Source organism: Hippocampus bargibanti, linkage group LG11 (genome assembly GCF_051943395.1).
Source record: "Hippocampus bargibanti isolate YZ-2025 linkage group LG11, ASM5194339v1, whole genome shotgun sequence".
Taxonomy (NCBI): Eukaryota; Metazoa; Chordata; class Actinopteri; order Syngnathiformes; family Syngnathidae; genus Hippocampus; species Hippocampus bargibanti.
In genome coordinates, this window is record NC_142744.1 from 3,897,589 (window position 1) to 3,916,917 (window position 19,329).

The window sequence follows — 19,329 nt, forward strand, 5'->3', positions numbered from 1 at the left end:
CTTCCACACACATTTCGAGTTAGCCTTGACAAGCTAGCCTGCGGTAGTGCTGACTATGTCACTTGTTGGTTTGGATGCTACAAGCTAATTTGAAGGCGACGCGGTAGTTGGGCTGAAAAGTAAAAGCTGTTTGCATTACTTGGCATGTCTCCAGCCTTTTTGGCTGCTCTTTGACCTTCTGAGGCATTAACCTGATTGATTTGGAATTATGGAGGTCGCTCAGAGCAAAGCAAAATAGATAAATGGAGGTACCTGTCTTCAGATGAAGGCTGCATTATGTTAGCTTGCCAATTTTTTTCTTGTCTGTGTCCATCTCTCTCTCTCTCCCTCTCTCTCTCTCGCTCTCTCTCTCTCTCTCTCTCTCTCTCTCTCTCTCTCTCTCTCTCTCTCTCTCTCTCTCACTCTCACTCGCACTCACTCTCACACTCACTCTCTGTCTCATACTCACTCACTTACACTCTCTCACTCTCCTACACTCTCTCACTCACTCTCAGACTCACTCTCTCTCAATCTCTCTCTGACACTCTCTCACACTCACTTCCACTCATTCACTCTCACATTCACACGCTCTCACACTCACTCACTCTTACTCTCCCACTCTCTCACACTAACTCTCACACTCACGCACTCTCACTCACTCTCACAGTCTCTCACACTCACTCACTCACACTCACAACCTCACTCACTCACTCACACGCACTCTCACAAGCACTCTCTGTCTCACACTCACTCACTTACACTCTCTCACTCACCTACACTCTCTCACTCACTCTCAGACACTCTCTCACACACCCACTCACTCTCACTCTTTTACACTCTCTCACACACTCTCACATTCACACGCTCTCACACATACTCACTCTTATTCTCACACTCTCTCTTACACTCATGCACTCTCACACTCACAGTCTCTCACACTCTCACTCTCTCACTCACAACCTCACTCACTCACACACTCTCTCTCTCACTCACTCACTCACTCGCCTAAATATACACCCCAGCAGGTAAAAGATGCAGTGAGACGGAAATTCAATGCTATCGATGCAGGTGCACTCATGCGAAAAAGCTGGCTGTGTTTAAATATAATGGAATGTGTGTCCGTCTATCTGCGCATGTGTGAGTTGCGCGTGCGGCATCAGAAGAGATAACATTTCTCAGCGAGACAGGCGGGATGCGGCATTCCCTGAGGTTGCTTCAAGGTCAGACCTCCCCTGCCACACCCCCGCCCCCACCCTCGCTCTCCTCGGGGGAGGAGGCAAGCGTCTTGTAAACAACAGGTCCTTGTCGCCGATAAAATGTTGAGTCGAAAAACTGTTTTGACGTGAAATCAAACCAAATTAATGACACAATAAAGTGCAGTGTATCCTATTGTTGTTGTTTGAGGCCGCGTGTGATTGAAATTATGCGTGATGATGAACCTCCACTGGCGGCATTTTACTACTTTACAAGTGTAGTCATTAAACGATGACGCCACATGGACGTGTGTTGAATAAGTGAGAAATGTGTGTGCCTTTGTGTATGTCGAGGCGTAAGGTGGTTGTCTGTGTGTAAATTTGTGGCTACACATTCGTTGACGCAGCCCATTAAAGCCCCATTGTGCCAATCTCTGTTGCGTGTCGGCTCCCCAAACAGGGTCAGCTTTCTACAATTTCATTTTTAGGCCTCCTACATAACACACGTCACATGCGTGTGTCTCCAAAATCTCCAAACCAATAGAAGAATAACAATGGCCGCCAGACAACAGAGGGTTATTTGTGCAGGTGGCTTGAACGTGAAAAGTGTGGGAGAACGGATGCATGGGGCCGGCGCCCCTGGTACCCCCACCCTGCGCCACCCATGGATCACAATTAGTTGCTTAACGAGACAGCGGAGTATGGGGGAGGGGTGCTTTGGGAGTGGAGTGGAAATTAGTGATACCTCGGTTTACGTACCTCCTGGTTTACAAACTTTTCGGTTTACGAACTTACATTTATGAAAACTTTACCTTGGCATATGAACGTTTTTGTACGTGGCGCTGCCTCAATGAGTGATGTGTTGTTCGCGAACGAGCCCGTTCTAACAACAAAATGGCAGCCGACTGTTTTTGTCCTCTATTCCCCACCCCCAGTCTTCGGTTAAAGCCACGTGATTAGTCAAGAACGCAGCAGTGAGGGGGGGGGGGGGGGTGTTAAACATTAAAGAGACAAGCAGACTACAGAGTGTAGACTGCAAGGTTAAAATTCCCAGTCAATTTATGAGGGACAAGGTAATTCCTCAAGATGGTGAAAGAAGAAGGTTACGTCCTCATCAAGTGTTTAATGCTGATGAAAGCGGCCACTCCATTCCATCAAGCCATCAACGACTATCACAAAGGTAAATAAAACGACTTTATTATACAGTCCAGTTTATTTCTTGAATTATAATACCAAAGCACGTTTATTATACATAAAATAAGGTATATTTTGTGTAGTTTTAAGGCTTAGAAAGTAGAAAATTATGTTTTATGGGGACCTGGGAACGGATTATTCTCATTTTAATGGTTTCCTATGGGAAATTAATTTTTGGGATACACACGTTTCGCCTTACACACTCTGTCTGGGAACCAATTAAGTTCGTAAGCCAAGGTATCACTGTATGTCTCACCCCACAAAAAAATTATCCCAGACATTAATATGAATTTAGGTCTACCTTCAGGCCACTGGGATAAAATAAGTGTATGACAATCCATGCCCCCCACCCCAAAAAAAAAAGTTACTGTGATGATGTGGCGCTGTAGTGAATTCTAAATGCTCAATATGTATTTATGTTCAAAGGGAGGATGTGTGCCACTGCGGCAGGGAGTCTCTGCATTTATTGGCGGAATAACACACAACAGCACATGCTAACCGGGTCAATGAGATTCTCCTACCAGCTTTTGATCAGCAATACGTCGCGAAATTGGAAGTTGTCGTCGTCAAATTTCTCGGCTCTATTGCGCCACATGAAACAGATCTGCTTCGGGCAAAGTATCTAAGTCAAGTGGCTGGCTTGAGACGATATGTCGGGCTCTTGTTTGTTAGCAGATAGGATTTATAGAGGGGCGGGGTCTGTCTGACTTCCTGTCCATGCCGAAACACCCCATCTTTTGTCACTGCGTCGTCATGGAAACAGCCTAGCGGATGACTGTATGTCATTTTTTTTCACTCATTCACTGCAATTCACAAATTTATTCGGGAATTGAAAATATGACGGCGCCATTCACAAATTTGTTCGTGTTTTTTTTTTTCATGCTTGGGTGCCGATAAAGCGCTGGCCATGGCCTCTGGCAATATTTTTCTTATCCACAAGGAGGCAGCATTTCCCTTTTTTTCCATGTTAACACTTTGTTCCAGCTTCAGCTGTTGTTAAAGAGCGATATAAACCAATATGTATGTATTACATTGTATTTTGGACAGTCGCCCTCATTTCCAGCTCATATAACTCCAGACGCATAAAATTTAGGAATTAACTCTTTTTTCCTGATGAAAGAAGAGAGTCTAAGGTTTCTCACGCTGAATTCAATGTTTATGTAGCCCTAAAAAAAACAATATTATGTGGGTACTGGAATTCAAGTGATAATGACAAAAACCCTGGCACTGGAGTGGACACATTTTTTTGCACATCGTCTGGCAGTGAATGGGTTAAATTGCGATTTTGGGTGTGCCAATGATTGATTCCTGCCTAGAAACTAGTGATAACATAACCTAAAAAATAAAGATGTCGCGACGGGGTATGAAGTGACAGATCCAGCCGCCATTTTTTTCCCCACTGACCTCCTTGGCTCGCTCCAGCTCATTTTGCAGCGCCTGTTTGGAGATCTCCACTTCGATGATCCTCTGCCGCAACTGCTCGTTCTCGTCCTCGGCTCGGCTCCGCTTGTCCTCCACGTTCTCCAGCTCGTTGTGCAGACGGACCGACACGTCTTTGGCCACCTGGGGTCACATACGTGGTCACCAAAGGTCAGTCTGTGTAAGCTCTCAGTCGTACAGGAGTGGTCCATCGATGAGAAGGTTTCTTCAGCCGTCATCTGGACTTATTTGGAAAGAGCAATACATTGGGGAGACTAAACAAATTCTCCCCCCAAAAAAAGACTATCAACATCAATGTGCAGTACATATGCACCTAAAAGCTAGCAACCACTCATTTGATGACAATGAGGTTAAAATCTTAGCGAACGAAAATTGATGGTTTGAAAGGGGAGTAAAAGAAGCGATTTTCATAAAAAAAGCAAAACCCTTCACTAACTCGCCATGGTGGGGTGAGGTTCAATTTGGATCGTTCCTACAACTGACTTCTTAGGTAACATAGGCTTAGTTATGCTGATGAGGTGATACCAGATCAAATGGGGCAATCAGGCCAGTCGTAGACCCATACTTAGGCAGGACAATAGAAGTAATCAGTGTAGCCGTAGGGAGTAATCCTCTGCTCCCCCCCTAACCTGAGAGCAGGGACCAATCATAGCAGAGTCTGGCACCACGACGTCTGGACAGTAGGAATATATATATATAGGGCCAGAACTACCAGCAAAAAAATTTAGTTCGCTGACGAAGCCTCTGGGATAAGAAGCAAAACGTCCGACACCTTCAAAGAAGTGCAGATGACGGCTGAAGAAACCTTTTCATCGAAAGTCTTCCGTTATCTATTTTTTTCCACCAATCCACGACTCAATGTGACACCTTGAGGTCTTGCTCGAGGCCACGAAGCAGCTCGCCGTCCACGTGTCCCGTCTGGGCGGCGCGCAGGCCCTTCTGCTCGGCCTTCCTCAGGCGGTACTGCAGGATGCGGCAGTTTTTGTTGGAGCGCTCCAGTTCGCGACGAAGCTCCTGCAGCTGGTACACCTCCTCGTCCATGTAGGTGTCGCGAAGCTCCTCCATCTCCGCCCGTAGCTCCTCCGCCTCATCCTGCAACCGCAATGTTTTTTTTTCATGGTTATAAGCTGCTCGGTTTATACCAAGAAGCTAATATTATTGGCTATCTCTTGGATTTGCCTTTATTAGTCTCATAGCTATTTATTCTTTGCTATTTATTCGCTATACAATAGCAAGCTAGCCTTCTATCTATTTGAGTTACTTCCGGGTTGAGTGAACGCTGGCACGTGTGGCTGCCGCTGCTCAACCACAGAAAAACTTGTGTTAGTAAAGTGACCTTGAGGATTTTAAAAGGCGCTTAGAAATGAAATGTATTATTATTATTATTATTGTGCCTATTCAGTCAGATGGGAGTCATCAAAATATTAGAAACGACTCTTGGGATGATGACAATGGGCCATTGTAATGTCAAGTTGTGCCTTCTGAGCATTAAACTGCTGTTTGCGAAGTGATTCATAAAATGACATTGATGCACACTTTGACTTGTGTGTGTGTGTGTGTGTGTGTGTGTGTGTGTGTGTGTGTGTGTGTGTGTGTGTGTGTGTGTGTGTGTGTGTGTGTGTGTGTGTGTGTGTGTGTGTGTGTGTGTGTGTGTGTGTGTGTGTGTGTGTGTGTGTGTGTGTGTGTGTGTGTGTGTGTGTGTGTGTGTGTGTGTGTGTGTGTGAGGATGAACCAGCTGGCCCCGCAAGAGGCCGCATGAACCCAAGTACACATGGGACACGCGAGTCCTCGGGGATGGGGCAGATTTAATGCGGAGAGCAAAGCTGATTAACCACTTGCAATGTTGTCACCAAGGCCAATATGTGTGTATACACAAACACACACATAGTTACAGTGATACCTTGGCTTACGAACTTAATTGGTTCCCAGACAGAGTGTGTAAGGTGAAAAGTGTGTATCCCAAAAATTAATTTCCCATAGGAAACCATTAAAATGAGAATAATCCGTTCCAAGGTCCCCATAAAACATAATTTTCTCCTTTCTAATTTTCTAAGCCTTAAAACTACACAAAATATACCTTATTTTATGTATACTAAACGTGCAATTGTATTATAATTAAAGAAATAAACTGTACTATAAAATAAAGACGTTTTATTTACCTTTTTGATGGTCGTTGATGGCTTGATGGAATGGAGTGGCCGGTTTCATCAGCATTAAACACTTGATGAGGAACGTAACCTTCTTTCACCATCTTGAGGAATGATCCCTTGTAGGTGCTTTCTCTGTGATAATTTTATCTAGTTCCTCATCAATTTTGTTGTGTTTAGCTGGGTTGATAGCTTTTTGCATCAAGTGTACAGATGGCTTGTGTGGGTTGTTTGTGGAGCCTGATTGATGGGATATTTTAACCTTGCAGTCTATACTCTGCCTTTGAACTATCAAAGTTCAAAGCTCACTGTCGTCTGACTGTCTTTTTAATGTTTAAACCAACTCCCCTCACTGCTGCGTTCTTGACCAATCACGTGGCTTTAACTGAAGACTGAGGGCGGGGAATAGAGGACAAAAACAGTCGACTGCCACTTTGTTGTGAGAAGAATGGCTAGTTCGCGAACGACACATCACTCATTGAGGCAGCTCCGTGAACGAAAAAAGTTCGGCTGCCAAGGTAAAGTTCGTATGCCAAGGTAAAATCCTCATAAATTTAACCTTTGTAAACCGAAAAGTTTGTAAGCCAAGGGGTTCGTAAACCGAGGTATCACTGTACCTGTATTTATCATTTTCGTCTCATGTGTACTTAATGAAATGTCCCACTGCTAATGAGTGAAGAAACTCCTCCAGCCAATTAAAATTCAAATATATCAAAAAGTGTTTACCTTTAAATAATCATTTTCGGATCTCAAATCCTCGATTTCCCTCAGCAGTTCTTCTTCGCTTCCTTTGGCTTTCTTCTCCGGACCGGCACGGACCACACACACCGTCGACTTGCCGGCGGGATGAAGCACCAAAGTAGCCGCCGCGGTCGCAGGTGGCCCGGTCCGTAACGGAGGCTCTGCCCCCTGGTGATCCTTTTCGCCGGAGCCCGTCCCAGACTCGGCGTCACTGCTGGCCACCGGCGCCAACTCGGACGGGCAGTCCGACAGGTCCGAACTGCTGTCGGTCTGGCCAAGCAGACCGGTCGGCACCCGGACTGGGGAGCCATGACCGATTCGTCCGAGACACGCCGGGACGAATTTCCCTTTCTTGGCCTTGATGAGAATCGGACTGCTGCTCGCTTTCAATTCGGCTCCGGGGAGCCTGCTTGTTTTTTTGGGCAGCCCGGCCTTGGCGCCACTTCTGGGGGCCGTGGCGGGCTTCTCTTTCCCGGCGAGGAGGTTGCGCCTGGAGCCGCGGACGGGAGCCTGCTGCTTGCCGAATTTGGGCGATTTGGATCCGATGGCCGGCGGCTTGGCGGCGCGGCCATGCACGTCCTTCAGGAAAGGTCTGGCCGGGGAGGGCACTCGGTTCGGTCTCTTCTTCTCCGGCTGGCTCGGTCTGTTATCGCTGCCCGCAGAGCCACTGGGGGTCTCCATCATACACCAGCAGGAGGAGAAGAAGGAAACGAACGAGGAGGTCGGTGGAGGAAACGTTCGATCCTCGGCACCGCGGGACGGGAACAACCGTTGCGGAGCCTCTTCTTGGTTTGGTTCGAGATGAGCATCACTGCGTTGTGAGGCGGCTACGAGTGTTCGCTCACTCAGGGTGTCATTGTAGTCCCCGCGGAGGACTGCAGTCGTATCGGATTAGCGTGGGAAGGAGACTGGCAGGTGGCAGACAAGCTGGCGGCTGAGACGCAGATAGACTCGGGTTCTCTGTGGCTTGCGCGTCTCCATCGCTATCATCTCTGCGACGAGTTCTTGGTGGTGACTCGAAGCGTCAGATCCGCAAACGCTGCAATGTAGTGACGCCCGAGATTGGCTTCGGGGCGCATGCGTAGTTTGAGACCGACACTCGCCTACTTCGTGGGTTTGAGATGGAAGCGAGGCAAGCGCTCGTGGACACGCGTAGTCTCTTCACTTGATGTACACGCCACTCAGGATTTCAGCTCTGCATTATTCATAAATCGACCACTTTAACCACGTGACTCATTCAACTGGCACGTGAAATATATCTGCGCCTTATTACAGGTATATCAAAACTCGTTTCCCCCCATTTCTACTCACTTTTTATATCGTTCACCGAATAATAATTTTTTATAATCGCATTTCAAAACACTCAAGGACACTTTAGTCACAGGATACATATTTCTGTGGGTGAGCAGCAGCAGCCAATTCGCCAGCGTTCACTCAACCCGGAAGTAACAAACACGTACACAACATAATATGCGAAGTAGTTTTAACTTTACGTCAAATTAATGGAAAATAAATATCGCTGTCATTAACTCCTTACGAAAAATGTGTTTTATTCGTCAAAAATGTTGGTCATTATGGTCATGGTCAACTATATCAAAAGTCGTTTTGCTACCTAATTGAGAATGTACGTTACTGAACTGTACTATTATCCACATCAACAACAGAATAAAATTCCGACTGAATTAAATCAGAATGATTAAATATAATTTTAACGATAGAATGACACTCACCAAATAGACGATACACAAAAAAATGCCACACTTAAACTTTTGGAATCACAGCTGATATCAATCTCTTTTGATTGGGTCAGTGGTTTGTCGACACGGCAGCTCGTCTTAATCAACATGGCACCTTGCCTGATTATTTCAGTAAACGGATGAAAAACGAGACAACAGCGAGAGAAACAAGTTAGCCAAAAACTGTCGATTCACAAGTTAGCAAAAAACTATCAATCTACAAGTTAGCCCAAAACTATCAATCGAATCCACAAGTTGGCCGAAAACTATCTCTCTACAAGTTGGCCAAAAACTGTCTCGTCTACACTTTAGCCAGAAACTATCAATCCACAAGTCAGCCAAAAACCGTCGATCCACAAGTTATCCCAAAACTATCAATCGCATCTACAAGATGGCCAAAACTATCAGTCGAATCTACAAGTTGGCCAAAACTATCAATCAAATCCACAAGTTGGCCGAGACTCTCTCTACAAGTTAGCCAAAACTATCGATTCACAAGTTAGCTATCTATTCTACACGTTAGCCAAAAACTATCACTCTACAAGTTAGCCAAAAACTACCAATCTACAAGTTAGCCAAAAACTACCAATCCAATCTACAAGTTAGCCAAAAACTACCAATCCAATCTACAAATTAGCCAAAAACTATCAATCTAATATACAAGTTAGCCAAAAACTATCAATCTACAAGTTAGCCAAAAACTATCAATCCACAAGTTAGCCAAAAACTACCAATCCAATCTACAAGTTAGCCAAAAACTATCAATGTAATATACAAGTTAGCCAAAAACTATCAATCCACACGTTAGCCAAAAACTATCAATCTACACGTTAGCCAAAAACTATCAATCTACAAGTTAGCCAAAAACTATCACTCCACAAGTTAGCCAAAAACTACCAATCCAATCTACAAATTTGCCAAAAACTATCAATCTAATATACAAGTTAGCCAAAAACTGTCTGTCTGCTACCAGGAACACATATGCTGACTCTAAACGTAGCAAGCAATATTTGACAAAACCAATGGCAACTCACACCAATCAGGTAATAAATATAGACATCTTTAATTTCATTAGTCCAAAAAAATGCCACAATAGTTATAAATAGCAAGAAATACAAATGATGGTGAGAAGCCCGAACCTGTTGGGAGATATCTTCAACTTAATAAGAGAAAGATGGAGGAAATAATAACATAAGCGAGCGGTATAAGTGTTAATGGCAAAAATGCTTGTTGTCAGCGCACTTAAAGGTAACCGATACAAAAATGAAGAGATAATTCTGTAGTGAAATGGAGGCTAGAAGTCGCAGTGCTAAAGCACATACATATTCCTATTTTTTTAAAACAAAAGAAAACCGCACATGATGGGGCGGGGGGATGAATAAATCAGGACACGTTTCATGCTCTTACAGTGCATAGTGTGTGAGGTTCGGCCATACCTGATTTGAACCGCACACTTCAAGAGGGGACAAATACAGAAATTTGGCCTGGTTTTTAGTAAGCTGCTACACCTGCATAACGTAATTATTTTATGAAACCGCGTCACAAAAATTGTTTTGTAACAAAAGGAGCTGAATGTGAAAAGAACATTATGCGCATAATTTTTTGGGAAAATACAGTGATACCTTGGCTTACGAACTTAATTGGTTCCCAGAGTGTGTAAGGCGAAAAGTGTGTATCCCAAAAATTAATTTACCATAGGAAACCATTAAAATGAGAATAATCCAGGTCCCCATAAAACATAATTTTCTACTTTTGAATTTTCTAAGCCTTAAAACTACACAAAATATACCGTATTTTATGTATAATAAATGTGCTATGGTATTATAATTAAAGAAATAAACTGTACTGTATAACAAAGTGGTTTTATTTCCTTCTCTGATGGTCGTTGAAGGCTTGATGGAATGGAGTGGCCGGTTTCATCGGTATTAAACACTTGATGAGGACGTAACCTTCTTCTTTCACCATCTTGAGGAATGATCGCTTGTAGGTGCTTTCTCTGCGATAATTTTACCTAGTTCCTCATCAATTATGTTCTGTTTAGCTGCGTTAATAGCTTTTTGCATCAAGTGTACAGATGGCTTGTGCGGGTTATTTGTGGAGCCTGATTGGTGGGAATTTTAACCTTGCAGTCAACACTGCCTTTGAATTATCAACGTTTAAACGAGTTCAAATTTCACTGTTTCCTATGAATTTTGTCACTCTCTCTCTGTCGTCTGCCTGTCGCGTTAATGTTTAAACCACCTCTCGTCACTGCTGCGTTCTTGACCAATCACGTGACTTTAACCGAAGATTGGAGGCGGGGAATAGAGGACAAAAAAAATTTCGGGTTACTAGCTTGTTTTTTGAAGAATGGTTTCACTCTCTCTCTGTCTGTAACCCCCACCCCCTCACTGCTGCGTTCTTGACCAATCACGTGGCTTTAACTGACAACTTCGGGCGGGGTATAGAAGACAAAACAGTTGGCCACCATTTCCTGTTAGGAGAACGGGCTCGTTCGCGAACGAAACATCACTCATTGTGGCAGCTCCGTGTGTATCCCAAAAAATAGTTTGTATGCCAAGGTAAAATTTTTATAAATTTAACGTTCGTAAACCGAAAAAGTTCGTAAACTGAGGTATCACTGTAATGTGCAGGGTTATACTGGGGTAGCCAAAAACCCAGACGAATCTTTCGCAAAAACTGATTTCCGTCATAACTATTGCATGTCAGCTTCATTCTCAAACACATCCCGGAATATTCGGGCTGTCGAACACTATTGGAATATCAACCACCTACTTGCTACTTTCTCATCCTTACAGCATGAACCAAAATAACAGATAATAAAGTGTGCTTTTGTCGATCTGAATTAGTCGGAAAATAAAATCGGGGTTTTGTGGGGCTTCACTACCTCAAAGGCACGTGTGTGTGTGTGTGTGTGTGTGTGTGTGTGTGTGTGTGTGTGCACAGCTGGCGAGGTAGTCAAAGTGAATCGCTGCTGCCCCCTTGTGGTCAGTTTGGCATATTGCAGAAGGATGTTGGTTGACTAGTTGGTGCGGAAAAGGTGTTGGTTGGGACAGGTTTGACGCTGGGGGGTCTCAGCAGCAGCGCACGCGAGGTGGGGGCAACTCTGGAGGCACTTCGGGTTCGGGTTGCAGGGACAGCACGCTGCCGGAAAGTTCCTTGTTGGAAACCTCAAACGGTATCTGGAGTGAGGCAAAAAATGCAGATCCATATGTCAACGCACAGAGAAAAAAAATGAGGACCAAAAACAGAAAAAGGAACAACTAAAATGGCAACTGGAATCAACCAAGACAAAAATGGAACAAAAATACAGTGATACCTTGGCTTACGAACTTAATTGGTTCCCAGAAAGTGTGTGTAAGGCGAAAAGTGTATATTCCAAACATTAATTTCCCATAGGAAACCATTAAAATAAGAATAATCCGTTCCCAGGTCCCCATAAAACATAATTTTCAAATAAATAAGCCTTAAAACTACACAAAATATAACTTATTTTTTGTATAATAAATGTGCTATTGTATTGTAATTAAAGAAATAAACTGTACTATATAATAAAGTCATTTTATTTACCTTTGTGATGGTTGTTGTGATGGAATGGATAGCTTTTTGCATAGTGTCTCAAGGAGCTCTGGGTTGTACATCTTGGAAGTTATGATATTGCAACAGCAACAGATGCAGGCAGACACACTAGAAACTTTGTTAATAACTGGTTCCCTTGCTTGTATGTTGTCTTCAAATTGTACAGATGGCTTGTGCGGTGTTATTTGTGGAGCCTGATTGATGGGATATTTTAACCTTGCAGTTTACAGTCTGTCTTTGAACTATCAATAAAGTTGAAATGTGTCCAAATTTCACTGTTTTCTATCCATTTTCTCACCTTTCACTTTTGATTTTTTTTCACTTTAGTTTTTTTTCGTTTAGCCTGATTGATGGGATATTTTAACCTTGCATTCTACACTCTGTCTTTGAACTATCAATAAAGTTGAAATGTGTCCAAATTTCACTGTTTTCTATCCATTTTCTCACCTTTCACTTTTGATTTTTTTTTCACTTTAGTTTTTTTCGTTTAGCCTGATTGATGGGATATTTTAACCTTGCAGTCTACACTCTCTCTTTGAACTATCAATAAAGTTGAAATGTGTCCAAATTTCACTGTTTTCTATCAATTTTCTCACCTTTCACTTTAGTTTTTTTTGTTTAGCTTGTAGTTAAATGTTGCACATTTCACTACGGCGTCTCTGATCCACTGGTGAAAATGATGCTTTGATCCTCTCCTTTCATCTAGAACTGCTTCATACAACAAAGAGGGTGCAGAATGTGCTTAAGACTGAATGACTGTGTGTCTTTTATGTTGTCATATTTGTTATTTAGTTTTTATTTTTGTTTTGACTTCAAAATGGCGCCACAAGAGTGGCTGCCTTTACAGCTGCTCCTATATTGTTTTTCTACTTCTTCCTTTCCTAACTTTGCTGCTGTGAATTGTAAATTTCTCTACCGCAATACTAATAAAGACTAAATCCAATCTAACATGTCCACTATTGGCCTTTCACTTTGATTTCAAAAGAATCAAAATTGTATTGTTGTTTTTAAACCATTTAAACTATTGGCTTTTCTCACCATTTTTTTTGAGCTTCCACAAATAGCCGACCGAGCCAGTAAGCTTCCAAAATTGATTAAAAAAAAAACGATTCAGTGCATCAGCATGATAATCTAAATAGAGGTTATTTTTCATATTTTGTGAAATATCGAAAGATTTGTGGGATGTCAGGAAGAAACTTAAAAAACTGTGTCGAGCCAATTTCTGTAAAAACAACCATCCAGTGGAAGTCATTATTGGCATATAAATAACCTAGATATAAATGACCAGATTTTATTGCAACCATAAAATAAATGTGTTTTTTTTTTGGCAAAAGAACAGAAAAACAATCACCCTGGATTGCGCATCATTAAATCTACTCACTTTACTGAGAATGTCGTCCACGAGCTTCAGGAAAATCTCATCGACGTTGCAGTTGTCCTTGGCGCTGGTCTCGCAGAAACGCATGCCGCTTATCCGTGAGGAAAACTGTGGCGCACGCATTTGAATACCACAAACGTTTATTTATTGATGTTTAATAAAAGGAACACAAAGTCGTTTTTTTAAACTAACCCTCTCTCCTTGTTGCCTTGAGATGACACGATCGCTCTCGCAATCCATCTTGTTGCCCACCAGGAGGAGCTCCGCCTCCTCGGAGGCATACTGCGGGACAAGGAAGAAAGACAAAGAAGAAGAATTTTTTTTAGGACCACACACAACATTATATAATGAGACACAAGCATTAACAATATTATTATTAATAATAATAATAATAATAATGGATGGATTTGCCTTTCTTAGTCTCGCAGTGGAGAAATTAATAATAATAATAATAATAATATATTTCATTCATAAGCGCCTTTCAAAACTCTCAAGGTCACTTTACAGTCACAGGATAAGTTTTTCTGTGGGTGAGCAGCGGCAGCCACACGCGCAAGCGTTCACTCAACCCCGGAAGTAACTCAAATAGATAGAAAGCTAGCTAGCAAGCCAATAGATAGCTAATCGCTAGGCAGCTAGATAGCTAGCTATTATACGGTATTACAGAAAAAACAAGCACAATAATGGAGCTTGTTAATTTTATACAGTTATTTTTATTGTGTTATATTGACTTTCAGGACTACATAAACACTCAATTCAGCGTTAGACACCTTAGACTTTCTTCTTTCATCAGAAAAAAATTGTTAATTCCTAAGTTATATGGATCTGGAGTTATATGAGCTTGAAATGAGGGCGGCTGTCGAAAACACAATGCAATATTGATTTATGTAGCGCTTTAACAACAGCTCAAGCTGTAACAAAGCGCTAATACGCTGGCGCATGTGGCTGCCGCTGCTCACCCACAGAAATACTGATCCTGTGACTGTAAAGTGACCTTGAGAGTTTTGAAAGTTGCTTATAAATTAAATATATTATTATTATTATAACACGGACAAAAGGTAAATACTACCCACTCGCGGAAAGGAAAAAAAATAAAATGCCTGAGGTCTGACCAGCGCTTTATCGGCACCCCCGCAAGAACCAAAACCCAAAAAAAAATGACGCTCCACATCACACTTTTCAAGATCCGAATAAATTTGGGAATGGCAGCGAGTGAGTTAACTTCATCTCTCGATAAATTGCTTAACATTTATAGTCCATTTCTACTGTTAACACAACATGGATACTTGTGCGATGCGCGACCTTGTCAATCATCTTCATCCACTTGGGAAGGTCGTCAAAAGTCTCCTGCTTGGTGATGTCGTAGACCAGCACGATTCCTTTGGCGCCGCGGTAGTACGCCGACGTGATGCTGTTGAAGCGCTCTTGGCCAGCTGTGTCCCTTTCACATTGACAAGGAAATGGAGTCATCAAACAGCCCTTGTGAAATCGATTAGCAACGCTGCAGTGATAGCTGCATGCTATCTTTGCTCTTCACTTCTTTTTATTTATCTAGTTATCCAGCTATCTCGCTAGCTATCTCGCTAGCTATCTATTTGCTATCTAGCTGACGAGCTAGCTAGATAGCTAGCTATCAATTAGCTATATAACTATCTGGCTGGCTATCCAGCTAGCTATCTATTAGCTAACTAGCTAGCTTTCTATTTATTTGAGTTACTTCCGGGTTGAGTCAAAGCTGCCGCATGTGGCTGCCGCCGCTCACCCACAGAGAAACGTATCCTGTGACTGTAAACTGACCTTGAGAGTTTTGAAAGGTGCTTATAAATGAAATGTATTATTATTATTATTAGCCAATCTAGCATTGACTCAGTGTGGATTTTTAACTCATTCACTGCCAGACGATGTGCAAACAGGTGTCCACTCCAGTGCCAGGGTTTTTGTCATTTTGATTCAAATTGCAGGACCCACAGAATATTGAGTTATAGGACTACATAAATATTCAATGCAGCATAAGAAACCTAAGACTCTCTTTTTTTCATCAGAAAAAAAAGAGTTAATTCCTAAGTTGTATGGGTATGGAGTTATCTGAGCTTGAAATGGGGGTGGATGTACAAAATACAATACATATTGATTTATATAGCGCTTTAACAACAGCTGAAGCTGTAACAAAGCGCTCACATGAATAAAAGGCAAATGCTGCCCTCTCGTGGATGGTAAAAACATTGCCAGAGGTCTGACCAGTTCTTTATCGGCACCCTGCCTGTAAGAAAAAAAAAAAAAACTAAACTTGCACAAATTGGAGAATGGCGCTCCATGACATTTTCAATTCCCGAATTCAGGAATGGCAGCGAATGAGTTAAAAAAAAAAGAGACATATGATGTAATCTTACACAATTTAACCCTTTCCGCAGTTTCTCCAGTGGACAGGTTATCATGCGATCAGGTTAAAGGGAGCACAAAAGGGTTAAAATAGTAAAATGATGTGTGTAACTTGCATGTGAAAACACCCAAACGCTGTTATGCAGCAGTTGGGCAAAATGGGACAGTCACAGATGCACTTTTGAAAATGTTTCACACTGGTGGGTGCATATAAACAACATGTTGCATAATATGACTCATTCAAAGTTGCAACGCACGGCCTATAATTGTACTGTTTACCTGTGGCGCCCATACGAGATGGCGTCGCCATCCCGTAAAGATGGAGGCGCGGGGGCGGTGTGAGAGGGTGCAGACATATGGGTGGGGGGGTGTGTTAGCTGACAGGAAAAGATGTGTTAATGACACAAGCGAGGGTGACACCGAAAACACATGCAACATCAAATGCAGAAGTAGTCAACAAATAAGTGGTGCCCTGAGATAAGAGCTAAATTGCTTCTGCTCACCGTGCTTGTAACTCAAAGCTTCTGTGAGCAAACTTTTCAAAGGCAATCCTATTTTTTTAATATAACTTCCATATACATTGATGCATTGCACTATATATGGAAAGCTATATTCTCTTTGTGATTGAGACATTACATCTATTAATTAAAAGACATTAATTCATTCACTGCCAGACGTGAAAAAAATGTGTTATTCCAGTGCCAGGGTTTTTGTCATCGTCACTTGAATTCCAGGATTTACAGAATATTAAGTTTTAGGACTACATAAGTATTCAATACAGCGTTAGAAACCTTAGACTCTCTTCTTTCATCAGAAAAAAAGTTAATTCCTAAATTATATGGGTCTGGAGTTATGTGAGCTTGAAACGAGGGCGCCTATTCAAAATACAATACAATACATACATATGGATTTATATAATAATAATAATCAATTCCATTTCTAAGCGCCTTTCAAACTCTTAAGGTCACTTTACAGTCACAGGATCAGTTTTTCTGTGGGCAGCCACACGCGCCAGCGTTCACTCAACCCGAAAGTAACTCAAAGAGATAGAAAGCTAGCTCACAAGCTAATAGACAGCTAATAGCTAGATAGATAGCCAGCGAGATAGCAAATAGAGAGCCAGCTAGCCAGCTCGATAGAAAATAGCTAGACAGATAGCCAGCCAACCAGATAGCCAGCTAGTTAGCCAGCTAGCTCGATAGCTAGCCAACTAGACAGCAAATAGAGAGCCAGCTAGCGCAATAGCTAATAGTTAGATAGCTAGCCAGCTAGATATAAAATACATAAAATAAAGCTTGGGCTTTAACAACAGCTGAAGCTGGAACAAAGCGCTAACATGGACAAAAGGCAAATGCTGCTCCCCTTGTGGATGGGAAAAAACATTGCCAGAGGTCTGACCAGCGCCTTATCGACACCCAAGCATGAAAAAAAAAAAAAAACCAAAACAAATGCAGGAATGGCGTTCCACGTCATATTTTTTTATTCCTAAATACATTTGTGAATGGCAGTGAGTGAGTTAATGGACACTTTCCATGACTATCAAGTACAAGAGTTAAAAAAATATACACATGACACAATGAGATATCCTGTTGCACCACATGCAACTAGTATAAAGTTAGAATTTATCGTTAGCAGCAGCGTGTGTGGCGTTAACGTGCATTGAGGCAGTTAGTGAAGTGACAAGAGCACGTAACACAAATGAAACATGCACAAGACGGATAAGCGTCGAACAACTTGTACTTACCAGATTTGCAGCCGGATCTTCTTCCCTCTCAGTTCAACCGTTTTGATTTTGAAATCAACGCCTAGATGGAAGAAAAACAGTATTTACAGTAGATATCTTGACTTTTGTGTCGTTAATGTCCACGTGGCTGTCTTATCCTGTCTCTAAGTGGCCAAGGCTTCCATTCTTTTTCCATTGGGAAATCTAATTTGAGAAGCATGTGTTTTGAGTGACCAAAATGTTTACGGAACAAATTAAACTGGCAAATCAAGTCACGACAGTCTTCTGATAATTACAAACCATTGCGTTGATTCTCAGCGAATGAAAAAGATTGGCAGGGCAGAAATGGAGCTTCGTTATTTCACCAGCTGTCTGCGTAGCGGGACTATTTTTGGATTTGTACCCTGATGACTGAGTGCTGAGCTGTTTGGCTCAAAACAACAAACCAGGAAGACAAAATCTGACTGTCAACATCTACGTTATAACATTCAAAGCCACCTTCGTGGTGGAGAATAATTTTACTTTACAATAGTGGTCGGTTACTCATCATAAGCAATAAAAGTAACACTATAGAAAGATTTCTCACCTGGCATTATAAGATAAGTAAACTCCGATAGCTGCTTTATTTCAGGGAGAGAATTTGATGGATTAAACGTCTTCAGACGGCCACATTTATTCATTTTCATTCTCTTATTATTAAATTGTGTCACGTGAAACTTTAACCCGAATGAGTCCACGACCACACGGCAAAATATCATCGGAAGTAAATAGTTTTTTTGCTGTGTTTTGTTCGAAAGAGTAGCTACCACTTTTGTTAGTTAGCCTTGATTGACTAACTAAAATATACTAGCATAATTGGTTAGCATTGCTTTCGATATTTGAATGATAGACTGAAATGGTTTATTCCGACAGCCCTTTGTTTCTCCAAGAAATAAAAAAAAACACAAACTTACGGGGATTTAGGATGTATTGTATCGTATCATAGACGGAGCCCGGTTTATAGTCGACGCCTATAGACAAAGTTCTACAATTGTAAATCGTGATTCAAAAACCAGAGATTCAAGAACCAAAGAAGGTCACTTGTTTTTTTTTTTTTTTTTGTATACGCCGCTCACCTACGGTGGACTTGCAAGCCTCGCTGAATGTGTCGTCGGTGTATCGCTCCATTAGGCTGGTTTTACCCACGCCGCGAGAGCCGATAATGATGATTTGAAGCTTAAAGTCGGCGGGCCTGGGCGGCGTCTTCCTGCGGCGAGACTGAGCCCCCAAAGCGGGCGACAAGTTCGACGAGTTCCCGCCGCCGACCCTCCGCGGAATGTCATATCGTGGATCCATCAGCGGATCCGCATTTGTGATTATAAGTTGAAAAAACACAAATCTGAAACTTTTTTTTAATCAATTATAACTTCGGTTAGTTTCCTGAGAGAAATGGGCAACTTTGATTTGCGCCGAGGATTGTTGTTATCCAGCCATGAAAGGACGAAGGGCGATGACGTCATTCGATTTTCTAAACTATTTCCGGTTGCGTCCAAATTGTACAAAAATAGAATTAAATATTCCCTAGAAACGCATCAAGTAGGCTTAAATGTACTTTCAATAAATGTAGTTTCATATTAAATTATCACCCATAGGACAAAACGTGATAATATTCGTAGGAAATGCTTTCTTTGGTCAGTCAGAATATACTGATTTTGTGTTTCAACAATTATTTGACGAACGCTTCGTTTATTCGTTTTTTTAATTATGTAATTTAAATTTTATAGACGAAAGGGGAGAGCCAACACTATCAGACACTGTTGTTTTAAATATTTTGCATGAAAGGTTAATTATTATTGGCTTC

General features: G+C 42.0%; 2 protein-coding genes across 9 annotated transcripts in view; both read right to left on the bottom strand.

The window, feature by feature from the left end:
• The window catches only part of mtcl1 (microtubule crosslinking factor 1), a 36,311-nt gene extending 26,936 nt beyond the window's left edge, over positions 1-9,375 (bottom strand). For all 8 annotated transcript variants that reach the window (XM_089007501.1, XM_089007497.1, XM_089007498.1 and 5 more), the window contains exons 1-3: positions 6,680-9,375; positions 4,674-4,898; positions 3,771-3,929 (exon numbers count right to left, since the gene is read on the bottom strand). In XM_089007501.1, coding sequence (XP_088863627.1) covers positions 3,771-3,929; positions 4,674-4,898; positions 6,680-7,378 — 1,083 coding nt within the window. In that variant the 5' untranslated portion in view covers positions 7,379-9,375. The remainder of the gene's footprint in view (positions 1-3,770; positions 3,930-4,673; positions 4,899-6,679) is intronic.
• A 94-nt stretch (positions 9,376-9,469) lies between these two features.
• rab12 (RAB12, member RAS oncogene family) lies at positions 9,470-19,036 on the bottom strand. The gene is made up of 6 exons (XM_089007506.1): positions 18,605-19,036; positions 17,511-17,571; positions 14,690-14,828; positions 13,580-13,669; positions 13,391-13,495; positions 9,470-11,612 (listed from the first exon to the last, which is right to left on the bottom strand). The coding sequence occupies exons 1-6, from the start codon at positions 18,822-18,824 to the stop codon at positions 11,505-11,507; spliced, it is 723 nt and encodes a 240-aa protein (XP_088863632.1). The 5' UTR covers positions 18,825-19,036; the 3' UTR covers positions 9,470-11,504.
• Between the last annotated feature and the right edge of the window lie 293 nt (positions 19,037-19,329).